The 17,436-nt window shown below is 48.0% G+C and overlaps 1 protein-coding gene across 1 annotated transcript; it reads left to right on the forward strand.

Moving 5' to 3' along the window:
• Positions 1–3,238: 3,238 nt before the first annotated feature.
• AQP3 (aquaporin 3 (Gill blood group)) lies at positions 3,239–17,314 on the forward strand. The gene is made up of 6 exons (XM_083817678.1): positions 3,239–3,573; positions 12,647–12,773; positions 12,944–13,081; positions 13,973–14,091; positions 14,817–15,034; positions 15,717–17,314. The coding sequence occupies exons 1-6, from the start codon at positions 3,466–3,468 to the stop codon at positions 15,883–15,885; spliced, it is 879 nt and encodes a 292-aa protein (XP_083673804.1). The 5' UTR covers positions 3,239–3,465; the 3' UTR covers positions 15,886–17,314.
• The last annotated feature ends 122 nt before the right edge of the window (positions 17,315–17,436 follow it).

The following is a 17,436-nucleotide window of genomic DNA, read 5'->3' on the forward strand; positions in this document are numbered from 1 at the left end:
TTTTTAATAAGAAAAATTACACTGCTGGAGGCTGATTCAGCGCTTTGCAGAAGCCAAGGAGTTCATAAGCCTGGGTTTATTCTGTGTCACTAGAGCCGGTAGGAAAACAGCTGAAGGGAAGCAGCCAAGGATTGGGTTCTTCCTTTAAAATTTCACCTGTGTCTTTCCCCTGGAGCAGAGCAATGAGGGAAGAAGCCAAGTGGCAAGGCTGAAACACAAACAGCAAGCATGGAGCCTGGGTGTTGGTTTTGGATCATGTCTAGAAATAACAGCCCAAGCACAGTGAGTTTGTTGTGGCACGTTGCAAGGTTCTGCAGGAGAGAAAGGGAAGGAGTAAGAAAGTGACAAACTTATAGACAAGTGCTCTGATGGACTGCGGTCAGAGGGCATGGGTTTAGATCTTGGTTTATCCCGTGATACTCCCAGACTTTTGGGCCCCAGAAAATATTGGGATAGAAGGCTGAGATTTATGGAACGAGCTAAACAGAACAAACAATGCTCTCCTGAGTTCCCTGCTGAGCTGAGCTTCTTTTTTATCTTTGAGCTTTCCTCTGGGGGAACCAGTATTTTCCATAAATTAGTTTTACATCGCCCTTCTATTTTTTTTCCTTTGTTTTTTGACACTGTACAGATAGATAAGGATAGTTCACTCTAGTTCACCTGATGTTGTGATTGATTGACTACAGCTTTGGCACCACCACCAGGGGGTGAGGCATGAGTTCTTGTGACAGAGGTTTGGAAATTTCCTTTTTTTTTTTTCAAATCCCTGTGCTGTGGAAGAGTGGCTTTGAATGTCTGTGCAAATCAGTGGTAAAGGTGTGGATATCTTGCTGTGCCCACCCAACACGAAGAAAGGCCAACAGCTCTGAGGGTCTACCTCAGGGTCTACTCCTATGTCCTTCCTTGTTTACTCCTGCTGACCCGCAGACTGCTAACCATGCGGATGGGTACCAGTACCTTGTGCACCAGGTAACAGATCAGATGTGCTTCTTTGAAAAATAGCTGCTGATGACGCAGTATCTTCAGTTGTTTTGTGCTTGGGTCCTGTGTCCCTGGAGTCCAGCTTCTCAGTGTGGCAGGGCACTTCCTGCCTTGGCACGGAGAAGCTCCAGAATTGGCACCTTTCAGCCCTTATTCACACTTCGATTAATTATTGCTTCAGAAAAAATCTTCCACTTCCCCCAGCACTGCATCACTGTCCCTTCCCCATGCTCCTTCGTAAGCAATAACACAGTTCTTGGGAAAGCAATTGCATAAGTCCCCATTGCTCAGTTTAAGTCGCTGGGTCTTGGGCTGCAGTGATTCACCCTCACGACGCCCCGGGAAGGGAATCCACTGTCACTCTCTCCAATTTACTGCTGGAGAAGCTGAGGTGTGGAAAGGTGAAGTTTTTGCTCAGGGTCAGGCAGTGTAATTAATGGGCAGTGAGTCAGCCACGGAGCTGGTGTCAGAGCGCCCACCCCACCCCGGCTCCTCGGGCTCGCGTCTGTCTAGACTTTTCCAAGCACCAGCTTTGATGCTGGAGCTACCACTATCTTCTATCATCATCCTGGGAGCCCAGACTGCTCCCCTCCCTTCACCAGCCATGAGGAAATTTCTATACCCTCGACTCTTACTCGTAGCCAGTGGGGATCGGGTGCTGCACTTATGGGAGACACGTATCTGCTTATCTGGAGAAGATCGCATCTCCACATCCCTCCTGCTCCTCTGCAGGCTCTCTGGTCTTATGGCTCGCACCCAGCATGGCCCTGTCCCCACCATGGGGGAAAGAATGGGATCCAGGACCGAGACTAAATAAATTATAAACATACACCACAGCACCTGCCCACCAGAGGCTCAACAAATGGCAAAAAAACCCCACAGATCTTAGCTTAGAAGTGCACCATGGCTTCAATTCTGGCTGCAGTGGCTTCAGACAAAGTCAGGGTGAAAAGGACAAAGGGGAATATAAAGGAGATGGGAAGTGCAAGATGAGGAGAGGCAGAGGAGCAGCTATGGGTCCTCCATGGCTTGGATGATGCACAAGAGAGACATGGGGAGGGAGGGGGAAGGATGGAAAATGGGTGTCCTTGGGGCTGGTTTGCAAACCCCATGTTGCTGGGGTTTGGAGGACCCCACTGAAGCTTTTGTTACCAAACCAGGCCCAGGCCCAAAGTAATGAGGGATGTTTCCTGTCCCTTGTAATTGCATTTGGACCCAAATATTCCCCTCCACTCAATTCCTCACACGTTATTGCTTTCCTAACTATTTTCCTGACTTGGATCCTTGGTCTGGCTGCGGCTTCTGTAGGGAATAAAAGCCCATTCATCACCACATTGGAGAGCCGTGCTTTTCCAGCGGGAAAGTCGATGGTTAAAGAAGAGGAAAAGCTGGCAATCTGCGGTTTTGCAGAGGAGGTGAGGGAACAAATCCGGGAAAGGGGTCCCCTCAGTCCTGCGCATTCATCCTGCTGTGCTGCGTCAAGCCCTGCAGAGTCAAAGAGCCCGGGGAATTTTTACTGCTGGCTTAACAGAAACCAGATGCCACAAGTGGCACACGTCCTGCCAGCAGCTCCAGATGCTACGGACTGGGACAGCTTTTCATTCAGGTGGTCTCATAAAATCGGCCTGGGGTGATGCAGGATGCCACTGAGAACAAGGAGGCAGCGACGGTCAATGAGTGAATCGGCTCAGTGAGTCGGTGGTCTCCTTGCTGAGGCCGTGCTGGGGATCTCTTGTGGCTTTTCTTCTTTTCTTTCATGGGGACTGGGATGAAAACGTGCTCGCAGAGCCTTGGGAGGGGGAAGCTGTAATGTCACCAATGTTTTGGACCCAGCCGCAGCCCTTCAGCCGGGGCGGGGAGCTGGGGGAGGCCTGGCCTTGCTCTGCGACACCAGCTGCTGCTGGGGGGGTTACCGGGGCAGGAGGTGCCTGGCCCCAGCCCACAGCACAGCTGTGGGCACCGACCCTCCTGCCCCACTGCTCTGCTGCAAAAACCTCCACAGCCTCTGAATCAGGGGCAGCAGAGCCTTTGCCATCCTGCGGTGGGCTTGGGAGGAAAAGCAAGCTGGAAGCAGGGTGCTGCGATCGCACAAACGGGCAAAGATGTTGTTTGTTCAGCCCAGCTTTTGGACTTCAGCTGAAGAGAAGCAGCTACAGCCCCACACACTAGGTGGTGAAAGCAGCAGGGTTTGGGGCAGGACATCTCTGCCGCCCTTAATTCCTCCTCCTTCTCAAAGTCCCGAATCTTTTGCTCACCTGTGTGAGCAATAAAGAAAGTGAAGAAAACAGCTGGGTCTGTCTCACGCTAAAAAGGAGGAGAAAAAAGGGTTTTGAAGAGGGTGGAAGGGGTGTGGTCACTGGGAGGTGTGTCAGGCACCGCAAACTTATTTATAAGCAAAGGCAGCTCTGCTGGGGAAGAAACCTTGCTGAGGCTGTGTCAGCTGCTGTTCTTCCCTGACACTGGTGGAAAGGCACCTCTGCTGCGATGGGGAGGCAAAAGGATGTTCTCGCTACTATCGAGGAGCACCTGAGGATCAGAAACAAATTAGTGCGACAGGCTCTGGCTGAGTGCTTGGGGACCCTGATCCTGGTGGTGAGTCTGTGCTGGGGTGAGGGGGACATCGTCCTGGTGAGGGGGACACTGTCCTGGCAAAGGGGCTGTGCTGCTGCTGGAATTTGTCCCATGGATGAGCCCAGCTCCAGTGCAGCATGCCCTGTGGGCTCTAGAGGAGAAGTCCTTACCCATGGAGAGGGGAAAAGCTCATGCAAGTTGCTGTAGGGTGAGCTTTAGGGTGGCTGGCAGAGGGTGGGCTCTGCCATGCTCCGCAGGTGCTGGGGGCTGTGTTGTACCTGTGGAGCGCAGGGAGCAGAGAAGGCTCCATGTAAGAGCAGGAGTTTTCCTGGAGATCATGCAAAACTTCCTTTCCCTCTCTGCCCTGGAATATTTTCTTGGCACTGAAATAGTACAATTATTATCACCCGGGCAGTGAAAGCTTTTTCCTTGCTTTTTTCTTTTTTCTCTGTACATCCTATGAAGAAGCCAGAACTTAATGTTGCAGTATTTTTCTCTGCTGCGGATCCCTCAAGCCTTATCAGTGGGACTGCATGCCACCACGGCAGCCCTTGCTGGCGGCTGATCCTGTGTGCGTGGCAGTGCTGAGCTGTCGCTCCATGTGTTTTTTTTAAGTGCTGAATGGCAACGTAACTCTTCTGCCTGTTGTAGTGCTTGGTTCCCAAAGGGATGAGATATGAGGAATAAAGTGGGGTGGGTGTCTTTGAGGTCAAAGGCAAAACTTCATCTGAAGTGGTGGGGATCCAGAGCAGTCCTCCAGGCTTCTGTGGAGTGACAGCGGGTTTACCTCTTGCTGTAACTGATAGCAGGGTTGTTTGGGGAAAGCACTGGTAGTTGGAGGGGCTGAAAGCAGGGGAAGGTTTGACGAAGCTGCCTGTGCTCCTGGGGACAGCAGAGGGACTGACGCTGTCTTACGCTTTCATAGCATGTACTTCTCTGATAAGGAAGAGGGGACTACTGAATCTGGTGTGGGAGACCATAAAATGTTAATACTCCTGAAAGAAAGCAGCTTTGCACAGTGCAATGGCTTTCTCTCCAGAAAGACCCAGCTTTGGTGACTTGCAAACCTACTGGTTCCTTAGGGAAGGGTTACTTGGATCAAGGTGCGTAGAAGCTGGTAGGAAAGTAGCCAGCAGAATGCTGCTGTTCATGAATCACTGATGTTGCTGCGCTTAGTCTCAGGATAGAAGCAAGGCAGTGTTTGTGAAGAGGAATAATGTCTCACGCTAGCCAAGTTAGTATTGGTGGAGAAATGAGGCAAGCCTTTAGCCATGTGGATGTGAGTTTTCAGAAGGGCTTGTGGCTAAAAAAAAGTTATCCTTTCTTCCAACTGCTACAACTTTTCCCTACTGCCTTGCTGCTGAGAGGCAGAGAGGAGTCAGGATGTGCTCAGAGCATGGAAGGGTTTGGTCCAAAGTCATAACCAGCTTCCAAAATGAGTGCCCCTCAGCCAGGGGCAGCCCCAGGGAGCACCACGCTTGCTGTGTCTGTGCACATATCTTGTAGGAGTGACCTGGGATCTCCTGCGGCTCCCATGCAGGGGACGAAGGGCTGTGGGAGCTCTGTGCCCGTATGGGAGAAAATGGGGCGGGTGGTGGGAGAAGTGGTAAAATCCCAGGCATGGCAAACACTTTCTGGTTGTCAGCAGGCAGAAACAGGGTATGCAAAGGGGGAAATTAATCCCTTGGAGCTGTCCTAGTCTATTCTTCTGTTAATGAAGTGCGACTTTGACATTTTGTTTCTTTTAATATGAAAAGTCACTTTTTTCTTGCTTCCCATCACCCGCATTCCCCTGTGTCTCTTTTATCAGCAGCCTGAAACATAAAGGACCTTGAAGTCGTCTATTTTTCCCCCTTTTCAGAGGACCTGAGTTGTGGTTCAGGCTGCATAATCCCAGGACACAGATCTGGATTCTGCCTGGAGGGAAAATGGGCATTTGTATCCCGCAATAGTCCTTGCTGCCTGCCCTGCCAGCAGGCTGAGCTGGGTGTGAATGCATTTATCTGCATCTGAGCCCAGTAAGAAGCATCTGTTATGGGCTTCAGAGAATAAATACCTGAGGAAAGCTATGGGATACATGGAGAGATCCGTTCACAGGAGACGGTATTGACTGAACATGAAAATATTAGAACTGAGCAGTGTTGAGGATGGATTTAGGGCTTGGTACTATTCACACTGAAGTCAACTTCCTGAGCCCAGAGTGAGACTGTTTAAAGTTTGCAGCTTACTTGAGATAGCACTGTGTAATGTAAAACTTGTCCCACCGTAGATATTGGCACGGCTTCAGCTCCTTCTCTCCTCCCTCTCACTTGCATAACTGCAACTCTCTAAAGCTCTTCTAGAGCAAAACCATTTCAGACCCCTGCAAAGTCTCTTTGCTGGTAAGAATCAACCTGGTGCTTGATTCTTATTTTTACAGGGGTTGTAAAGGTAGCAGAACATTATCTAGAAAAACATCGTGGTGTTTTTTTTTTAAGATAAAAATAATTCAGCTAAGCAGCCAAACCCTGAACAGTGCAAAGGAGAGGTGCTCTCAACTTGCAAGCAGCTTTCACAGCTCACAGCACCTTGCACAACAGAGTTGCATTCTGTGCCCGGTGTCCCTCCTGCTACAGGAACGGCAATGCTGATTCTGTTTCCTTTGATAATTAAGATGATCCTCCCCCTTCCTCCCCCCCTTCAAAATATACTTTCTGAATGGTACGTTAGGTTTGAACTTTATAGCTGCGTCGGAAGCACCCCTTGCTGGCAGTGGTTAAGCAATGCGAATGCTGAAGGCATTTTCCGAGTGACTTGCTCTTTGTGTTATTGCTGTAGCAACTCGCTAAAGCGAGATTTCCAGTGGCAGGTCTCTGTGCTTTCGTTAAAGGCTGGGTCTGTTTGCTTTGCTCTGCTGGCTGTGAATACCAAAGGTGGCTCTGTTAGGTTTTTACACTTGCAAGAGAAGTAGCTTGCTGCTGTAACTGATTTCCAAACTGGACTAACTATGATTCACTGCTGCTGAGGCATGAGGAAAGAACAGAACTGCTCCCAGTAGCTTTTCAGTCAGGCTGTCCTGGCTTTGTGGCCAGGTGGGAGCTTTTTGGGGTATGAGTGTGCTGCAGACCACAGAAACCAAAATAGCAAAGTGGTTGGGATGATCAAGGCAGGGGGGAACCTCATTTAACTGTAGGCAGTGCAAAGCTTAAAGTCTGCCACAGCCATCTGGGGTGGCACAGCAATTTCCAGTGTTGCTGTTTGATTTGTGCCAATTTTCTTAAAGCCAGCTTGTTGCACTTGGAGTTTGCTTTTTTATTTTTTTTGAAAACATCCTTTCGTGGGACATGCATTTCCCCCAGAAATGCCCAACCCTGTGAGCAAAACCCCACCAGAAGCCCAGGTTGTTCTGAGAGCTGAAGCCTCCTGATCTGAGGGACATCAGGGATGCCACAATGTGTTCCTACTTCAGCATGTGTGTGGGGGAAACAAGCTAAAATAACAAGTTTCCTCACTAATGCTGCTTTTTGTTTTCCTTTTTGGTGTGTGCTGAGAGCGGTCTCTATCTCTGAGCAGCGTTATCATAGCACATGAGCGTGTATGGTGCAGCTCCCCTCAGACTCCCTCTTATCTCTCAAGTCCTGCCACCCCACCTGGCTCTGAGACAGCTGGTGATGAAAAGAGAGCTGTAACATTACAGACCATCCACCTCTGCCCTTCCCTGCTGGGCTGTTTCTGTCCAGGCTGGCTCCAGCTGTGCTGGACAAGAAGCCAGACTGTGGGATCTGATATTTCTCCCCCGCTTTGCAAACTCTAAATGATGACCCACCTGTTGGTTTGAGAGAGGTTTCGAGGAAGGGCATGAATGGTGCTCCTTGCACTGTCCCTGTGGCTGGTGGAGGTCCCTCTGGCTGTGTGGGCTGTGGCATTGAGGAAGGTCTGTGGATGCTGGAGATGGATCTGCCTTCAGATCCACCCCACTAGATGGGGAGGGCAGCAAGAGGCCACGTTTGGGCTTTGCAGTGTCTTAACCCAGCCTCACAGTGAGCTGCAGGGAAGGATTTGGGAGGTGGCTTTAAACTGGCTGTAGTGAGAGCCCTCCCTCCCTTCCCTGCTTGGGAGGATTTCAGGAAAGCCCTAGGTTTTGAATTCCGCTCTGATATGAATAAAGAGGTCTCTGATGCTTAAAATCTTCCATCAATAGCTCAGATTCCCTTCCTTTAGAGTATCCCCTGGGCTTGACTGCCCTTCTGGCATCTTCCCCACCTAACCAGAGGGCAGTGAGGGCTGAGCAACCTTTCCCGTCCACCAAGGTGATTAGGGTAGACTTACAGTGGGATCCTTGCCTAATCCCTGGTTTGTTTGCTAGCCGGAGAGTTGCAGCTTGGGCAACACCACTCCTCCTGGGCTATGCCAACAAAACTTTCCCATCTTGATTTAGAGATCAGTCTGTCTGAAGTCCAAGTACAAATGCATCCAGGCACTGCACCTGGAGGCATGAAAGAGCACTGACAAAGGAGGGAGAGGGCAAGTGAGGGAGGGAACCTGGCCACTGCGCAGGGGGGCGCTGGGTGCTACCCTCCTGAGCTCACCCACAGAGCTGCTTTGCACAAGAGCTGTCTGTGAACCCAGGTGGCCTCGCTTCTTCATTACCTCTTTCAACTTTTTGTCCTCCAAGGTTCCTTCATACCAGCTCTGACTAACTCCAGGCCTTTTTTGTCCCTAGCCAGGGAGAAGACGGGGGTGTTTGTCACCCGAGGTGGCAAAGCCTCACGTGCCCTGGACACAGGGAGGTTTGGTTTCCCTGAGTATGAAGCTACACCCAGCAACCTGCTACGACACCTGTTATATTATTATTGTTTGATGCTGTGGTGGGCTCCTTTTCATTTTCTGCAGTGCAAGGAGTTGGATCAGCCTGTGAAGGAGAAGCCTCCCTGCTGGCAGTGAAACCGTTAGATCTGCCTCAGCCAGTGAGATGAAATTAGGGAGCTGGCTTCCATTATCCTGGTTAATGGGTGCAGCGACCTCGCTTCCTAGGAGAGTAGCTTTAATGCATCGGAGTAATGGCTTGTTGCAATCATTTTATTAGCACTTAAAAATTGCTTTTGAACTTGCCTAGTGGCTCACAGGGATATAACAGCTGACTGCTGCACACCATGCCATGTGGGGGACTAACCTGGGTTTCTGTTGGTTGGGATGTTTTCTGGTAATGTAAAATCAATGTGGTGGCATCGGGTTATTAAAATCCTGAGAGTGAGGCATCATCTTCCCAGGGGTGTGCACTGCTATCTCCTGACCACAGTGGACTAATATTGACTAAGGACTTTTACATCCATTGCATGGACTTAAAGCACTTTTGTTAAAAAATGGATAAATGCTGACTTTCTTTTTATTTGACCTTCATTGCCTTTCAGTTCAAACTAACTGCTTGTTGTGGTTTAACCAGGCTGGCAGCTAAACACCACACAGCTGCTGCTGCACCCCCAGCCTGCTCGCTGGCAGGACAGAGCGAGAAGCCGAAAAGTCCTTGGCCTGGTGTAAACACTGCTCTGCAACAATTAAAACATCAGCATGTTATCAGCGCTCTTCTCATCCTAATCCAAAACATAGCACCCTACCAGCTACTAGGAGGAAAATTAACTCTGTCCTAACTGGAACCAGGGCACTGCTCCTGAACTCTTACGTCTTCCTTTTCCAATACTTAAAAAAAAAAAGTGAGGGTATCCTGTATTTTGTGGTTTGGAAGAGGGAATTGGAGGGAAAATTAACGTATAGAGGAAGTGGAAATTGTTGTGATTAAGTTTTGTCACTACCACAACAAAATAATAGGCATCTGGAAGGGCAAGGATTTGGAAAAGTGGATCATGACAAAATCTGCTACAGGGTTGTAAACTTTGTCTGATTTCTGTCCCTTTGAGCAGCATGGCAGACCACAGTGACAGTATGTGCTCCAGGTGCTGTGTCTGTCACTGATGCCTCTTTAGAGTCTTGAAAGAGTATATCAAAAGACAAGTGTCATTGCGGCAGTGGGGTTTGTCCTGCCCAGACTTAAACAGGAAAGTCAGAGTTGGCTGTCCTGAGTGCTGGCTACATCAGCAGAGGAAAGTGAGACCCTAGATTGAACTACTTGGTGTGGCTGCCCATCTTGGGAGGATGGGTTCCCTTCCAGATGTTGCAATTTCTCTCCGTTGAGTGTGGGGGAGGAATTCAAGATGACCAGATCAGACTCATCATATAACTCAGATGTATAAAGGTGCAAAAAATCCCACTCCATGTAAACATGTATTTTGCACAGACATGGTGATAGTTATTTTAACTTCTGTCTGTAAATGCATCAAGCTGCGTCCGTCCACACAACATAACTGTGTGGTATCGCTTGTGTCAAGGATACACCTGACTAGGGAAGGTGTGCCACTGGCTGCTGCTGAGCGCTGCTGGAGTGTACCAGATGCTATAATGTGAAACCACGAGCCACAAGAGCGGGGATGGGCATGATTTGAATGGATTCCTAAAGTTCAGGTGCCGCGGTTGGATGTCATGTGTAAGAATGTGTTTGTGCTTAGAGGACTTCATTGGTAGGGGATGGAACTGCACACAAGCATATCAAAGTTCTAACTTGTTCATAAATATCACCTTACTTTTTTTATCATCTGCTTAGGGTTAGGTTTCCTGTTGTTGTGCTGAATTAAGCCAAAGAGTGCTCAGGGCTCATCTGATAAACGGTTGTAATGCTCGCGTGGAGTGGCCCGGAGGTGTTTTTGCACGGCCCATAGGCTCTTTCCTGCAGAAAAGTTGGAGAGCGATTGCAAGGTGTAGGACGGGGGGGAGAGGAGGATGGGGAACAACCTCTTGAGAAATGGCAGAGCTGGAACTCCTCCAGGTTGAGAGAAGACCTTTGTGGGTAAATGAAGTGGTGGATGGCGGGGTGGGGAACTTTACTCTGTGGTTTCTGTGACTAAAAGATATGTGGCTAATGAGCCAACCACCATCCACTTGCAGAACTGCCAGTTCTTTCAGCATGAATAACGCAAATACCTTCATCAATAGGAATAAACTGGGGCCAGCCCTGCCAAACTCAGATGCCCACTGCGGCTTTTTGTGGGCTCGTCCCTCCCTGGCCATACTGACGTGCTTGCTGTGTGGCCTTAGAGGTGAACACCATGGCCAAATACTCTGTCCAAACCTCTGACTGAAGTGTGGTGGGGCTCCTCTGGGGTAAGAGAAGGAACAGATGTCACCCTGGTTATTAGCCAGTATTTACTTGTTGAGTTGGAGCTACATTCCCCTCAGTAGCCTGGGCATGGCTGGGAGTGATGGCTGTTTGCTGCACAACAAACAAGACTCATCCCTTCTGCCTTCAGCCGGGCGTCTTCTCTGCCCTGGCTTTCCAGTTGGGAATCTTGGGGTTGGGACATCGGAGGGGCTGTTCTGATTGCACCTGGTAGAGAGCAGTGCTGGATGTCACCTCCTGTTAACTAACAAGTTCTGCAGGTTCCTTTGTTCCTTTGTTCTTTCTGCACGAAATCCTGTGCTGGGGACCTGGCTCCTTGTCAGGAGGCACCTGCGTGCAGTGTCCACCTCGTGAGGTCGCTTCCAGCCTAGCTGGCCACCCCTTTCCCAGCAGGCTGATGAGTGCAGTGTTTGCTTTTACTAACAGAAACTCATCTGTTATCAGGGGGATGAGTTAGCTGTGTTTTGGCTTTGCATTTCCTCTGAATTGTGTGTTGCTCAACATCATGTCCAGCGTTGGCAGGAGAGATGAAGAGATCCACCCCTGCCTCCCAGTGCCTATTTGGTGGCTTGTCCCCTAGGAGCAGATGCTGCCTGTGTGGCAATTGAGCAATTCTAAAATGATGGAGTTTATAGAAGCAGAAAGACTTGATGGGTGGGTAGATATGGGCACACATTCAGTAGAAGTAAGGAGAGCTTTGATGCCTAACCTGGAGGATCTCTGGCCTCTGGGAGCAGGCCAGGAGCGGGCTCTAATATCTGTCCTTGTTTAAGGATGCTCAGAGTACCTGGTGGTGAAGTAATCCCTGGTACACATTGAGAATCAGCTCAAGCAGAGTCAGTGGAAGATACAAGCAAACAGAAGGTCAGGACTAGGTCCCCTTAAAGTACATGGTAGGTAGTGGAAAGACTTGGCCAGGCAGAAGGCATCCAGCTGGATGAGTGATGAACTGAACCACCTAGGTAAATTAGCCTGGGTTGTTAAGGATGTGCATAGGAAGCATGGCTTTTGGATGTGGTTGGGAACACAAGGATCACCCATTCAGAGCAAATATCTTTGAAAATGAGCACGTGCCCCCTCTAGCTATTAGGCAACACCCCTTATCACCCAACAGAAAACTTCTGTTGCCCAAAGTGCTTGATGCATGTTGGTACTTCAGAAACAGGCCAGCTGGTCCTTTCGTACGTAATTTGTACTGGTCCTTTTCTACATAATTTTGCCATAGGAGGGATGTGGTTGCCTTGGGGTGGTGTGGGCTGTGCTCCAAGGGCCCACAGCAGGGAGCGTGCCTTGGGTTTGGGACAATTGCAGGTAGCTCAGCTCAGGGAGGCAGCCCCAATCCCTCAGTCAGGGCTGCATGAAGGATTGTCTGTGAATGCCAGGCTGACCCTGCCCTTTTTCAGCCATGTTTTTATTTCAGGCAATCGCAAAATGGTGCCCTGCCAATCTATGTGCTACTGGGTCAGACTGTTATTAGCAGTTTTTAACAGTAAGGTGCCCAGATCCCTTATATGAACAATTTGTACTGTAAATACCTTGTTGCTGTCTCACTGACTCTTCTTGCCTACCTTTAGCTGCCTAAATTTTTTTTTTGTATAAAGACGTTCAGTCTCTTAGAGATGTGAGCTGTGGGCTGATCTTTATTCAGATTTTTTGGTCCTTGCTTCAGTTCCCCCAGCCAGGTGTTAGGCTTGCCTTGTGTCCTTTCTCCTTCCCTCTTATCCCTGGATATGATGACTGGGGGTTGAAGCTTTACAGCTCATCCATGACCCGAGGCCTTCAATGGTGCATGCAGGTGTGAGCAGAGCAGTCAAGGGTGTCAGTCAGCAGCTGGCCCTGATGTGAAACAGAGGGTAACTTTAATCTCTTCTTTTTTTTTTTTTCCAGCTGTTTGGCTGTGGCTCTCTTGCACAGATCGTGCTCAGCAAAGGGACTCATGGAGGCTTCCTGACTGTTAACCTGGCCTTCGGCTTTGCTGTGATGCTTGGCATTTTGATCTCAGGACAAGTGTCAGGTACGTTGTGGCTTTATGTAGGCTGGAACTCACTTGTGACAACTGGTGTGTAGTCCTCGATGGCTGCACTTTTCCTATGTGGCACTGGTTTGGAGACTGGTGTGCCCTGGCTTATCTCTGGGACCCAAGTTCTGCTTGCAAAAGTGCACTAATCTCCAGTCTTTCTGCAGGTGGACACCTGAACCCCGCTGTCACTTTTGCCATGTGCTTCTTGGCCCGGGAGCCCTGGATCAAGCTACCAATTTATGCCCTGGCCCAGACTCTTGGAGCTTTCCTGGGAGCTGGCATAGTCTTTGGGCTGTACTATGGTAAGTGCAGATAGTCCATGTGTGCAAGTGCATGTGTCTATTATCCAGATTAAAACAGATCTTCCAGAAATGTTGATGAAACACTAGTAGTAATAGTCTTTACATCTGGGCATTGTTCCAGAGCCATTTTACTCTCCTTGTCAAAAAAAAAAAGATAAACTTCACCTGAATTTTTCTGCATTGTCTGGATGCTAGTATGAGACAATTGGACTTCCAGCAGCTTTGGCAGCCTTTATCAGGGTGATTGTACATCTTGGAAAACATCCCAGAAATCCAGTTCCTCATAAGTCTATTCCTCTTTCACGGTGCTCCTCAATACAACGGTGTTCAATGGATGAGAACTGAACACTCTTTGTGCTGATCAGGAAAAGGTTTAATGCTGCTAATTCCAAACAAAGCAGTACTGCTGTAATTCTGTAATGAAAACAAGTAAAAGCAATCAGCACTTAACCATTGCTCAGCATTTAATGGGTGTTAGAGCTAAGCAGTGTTCCAGTAGTTGGTGGGCTGAAGTCAGATTCTCTGCAGAAGAGAACTAACCCCATCCTAACTAGCTGCCTAAAACAGGGATGAACATCTGCTTTTCTCTTAACTGACCATGGAGGGAACCTATACAACCTGCTTAGGGTAGTTATCCAGCTTCTATACAGCAGTAGATGGGGGGCAACTGCTCTACGAGACAGCCCCAAGTGGTGAAAATATTTGCATATTGGCTTAGAGGAAGTGGCAAGGTTAGCCCAAATCATATTTGCTGCAGATCAGATCCATAACAATATCTGTTATGACTTCTGTAGCACCACAGATGTTTAAGCACCTTGTGGGAGGAATTAGGATTCAGATTAGTGTTTCTTTTTTCGGGCTCTAACTCTGGTGCCTTCTCCCCACCTCCAGATGCCATCTGGGCTTTTGGCAACAACCAGCTGTACGTAACGGGACAGAATGCCACTGCTGGTATCTTTGCCACCTACCCATCTCAGCATCTGAATGTTGTGAATGGATTCTTTGACCAGGTAAGAGGGTGCTGGGAGGATGCCAGAATTTGAAGAGGGGTCTTTTGGGGTGGTTCTGGGCCTCTCATTTGATTAGAGAATGAATTGCATTTTCAAGAGGAGAGATACTAGCTCCAAGATCCTTTCTGTATGGGTACCTCACTCGCCCATAGGAAGGTGAGAGTTGGAAAGACTTAAAGCAAGAAAGCTTGTCTTAAAGGCACTAACCAGTGTTAGACCCAACGCTTGCCAGGACACCAGTGAAAAGGACATCACTCGGTCTCAGCTCCTGAAGGATGTCTCTTCCTCACTCCCATTGCACTGCTGTGGCTGTTGCATGACCCAGAGGTCAAGTGGGTGTGGGGTGCTGGCTGGTGTTGGAGGGGTCTGTCTCCTCCCTGAAGATGCCGCCAACCACAAAGGCAGAGCAGCTGCTCAGCTGTGGCAGCCTGGAAGCAGGTTCAGGAAGATGTCTTCAGCTGCTTTTGGCTGCTTGGATGGTTATTCGTATCTCTTCTGTGGGTAGAGGAAAAGGTGTAGCTGTGATGGAGCTTGTCAGCTGCTAGGAGTGAGCTCCATTGTCCCTTTCCCAATAGGGTGCTGCCTGATAATGCCATGGGATGACTTAGTGCAGTTCTTTAGAGAATGAACCCTAAAACCATGAAATTTCAGAGGAGTTAAGTAACTTGATTAAAAGATTGGCCTGGAATAAATTTTTTGTCTTTTTTTCTCCCCTCCCTCCCCAGTTCATTGGCACTGCCTCCCTGATTGTTTGCGTCTTGGCTATCGTGGATCCCTACAACAACCCTGTCCCCACCGGTCTGGAAGCTTTCACAGTTGGTTTTGTTGTCCTTGTTATTGGAACCTCCATGGGCTTCAACTCTGGCTATGCTGTCAACCCTGCCAGGGACTTTGGGCCTCGTCTCTTCACAGCCATTGCTGGCTGGGGCTCTGAAGTGTTCTGGTAAGCGCTTGCCGATGACTTCGGGCATCAAGGGGAAAAAAACAATTGAGTCCAATTAGGTGGTACTTCTGGCATAACAGAAAGTCTTAGCACCCATGAGGTATCTCTGGACTGTATAGACATTTTTAAAAAGACACTGTTTGCTCTGCTGCTTCTAAAGAAATCATGTAAGTTGGGCAGTTTCCAGAAAATGACTTAACTTTGCTATCAGGGATGAAACCTCAGAGCACCTATGAGAAGTTCAAGTGCACCTTGAACATAATCTTTTTTTTCGTGGTAGGAAATGTAGGGCCTTTGTTATAACTGGATTTTGTTATAACTGGAGACAATTAAATCATGAACAATACAAGCTGTGTTTTCAAGGGATGCTTTCTTGCAAGTAGTGGGAAGGAAGTTAAGGTGCCTAGTTCAAACACTGCAATGGTTTCTCTCCTTTCTTTGTGGGGAAACAGTTTTGGAAGTCCTGGAAGCAGCTGTTCTGAAATACTTTTCATCAGAACTTGCAGCAAGAGGCAACTTCTGTATTGGGTGTTGTGGTGGACCCACGGTTGCTGTTGTCTTATGCCTCCAGATATCCTCATTGACTTGCAACTAGATCTTGCACTGTTCCACATCCCAAAAAAAGTATCCTAATGCCTAGCCTGCAATTGTTAACCTTGTGCATTTCCTCTTTGTTTTCCAGGACTGGTAAGCAGTGGTGGTGGGTTCCAGTTGTTGCTCCTTTCCTTGGGGCTGTTGCAGGAGTGATGGTCTATCAGCTGATGATTGGGTGCCATGATGAGCCTTCTCCACCTGCCTCTGAGCAGGAGACAGTCAAATTGGCCAATGTGAAACACAAGGAAAGGGTCTGAGGAAGCTGCCACCCAGGTCTGGCAGACATTCATTACTCAGGACTGCAGTTGGCCAAAAGGAGGAAGGAGTTGAGAAGAGCTTCAAGAACAACAGGAAGAGTTTTTTTCCTGTCTTGAGATATTATAGCTTTTTTTTATATCCCTGATGCATTTACTTTAGACACTTTCCTGTGAGCCTGTTCCCCATGTGCAGTATCGTGTAATCTTTCCCTACTAAAAGGGGCTTGAGGACTGTAGGAGTCAGGAGAGAAGTGGGCATTGCTATCCAACACCTCTGGCACAGGCCTCATGTTCAGGAATTTGGGATCTCCTGGGCTGAATTGTTGGCCTGGCCTGTGAGTTTGGCAAACTGCTTCCCTTCAAACCTTCGTCCCCATCTGCTGCAGAGTGGGGACTGTGCAAAATATAACTTTTTTTTTAGCATGGAATAGAAAATACAACATCCTGGAAAAAAATTCTGTGATTCTATGATGGATCAAATCCATGCTTGGTGTTGCTCTAAAGTCAATGACTTGACACCAGGAATGGACTTGTCTAAAAGATTTTAATTGGCTAATCCTTTTACAACTCCCATGAGCTCCCAGAAGATTATATCAATCCATTTGATCCATAATGTCAGAGCGGAAAGTGAGAATGCACTGGATTTTAATAAAATACTAAGACAAAATGTTTACAAGCCACTGCACCCTGGTGTTTAAATCACAATTTTTAATATTGCCAACTCATGGAAGATAAAATAAGAAATTCTTGTTTCACATAGGGGATAACCTGGAAAGAAAGCTTAGCTCCCTGTAGCAGCCTTTCCAATTAATCAGCTTTGTATATATACTGCAAGCAGCTAATAGCCAAGTTCCACTGAAAACATGGTGTTGTTAAAGTTGTGTGTGTTCATGTAAATTTCACAATAGTATTTTTTTTTAAGAGATATATAAATGCACTCCTTAAAAAGCTGTTACCACATACCAGGGTTGGGGATGAGTTAAGTTACTTTAAAGATGTGTGGGAACTGCCTGTTCTCTGACAGCTTTGAGATACTGTTGGATTTTCCCAGGATAGCCTTAGATCATGGAATTATGCTGTTGGAGCATTTCGTTTTCTACCTTGCAGAATTGCTGGGGCATCCCTGGAGCTCACAGCACTCTTACCACATTATTTCTGATGACAGCCTGAGTTCAGGCACCTCCTACACTAGCAGTGCTGGTGTGCCAGAGGATCTCTGGTGCTCTCAATGCCATACAGAGTATTTGAAATGAGCAGTATCTGTTGTGAAAGAATTTGTTGGTCCCATGGCAATGCGTTAAAGAAACAGGCTTCAAAAGAGTTTCTTTAATGTGTGAACTCCTTGAAATATGTAACTCTGTATACGTTTCCAATCACTGAAATGATGTATTCTTCTTACCTTTTTAAAAAATAAAATATCAATACCCACGCTGTAAAGTGTTAGCGCCGGTTATATTTCTGAGTTGTTGTCAGCAAACTTTGCTGTGGAAAGGAAGTCATCTATAGCAAAGGCTTCCTCAAAACCCTTTCCTCTCCTCAGCCTGCAGTAGC

The sequence above is a fragment of the Anser anser genome, assembly GCF_964211835.1.
Source record: "Anser anser genome assembly, chromosome: Z".
In the NCBI taxonomy this organism is placed as follows: domain Eukaryota; kingdom Metazoa; phylum Chordata; class Aves; order Anseriformes; family Anatidae; genus Anser; species Anser anser.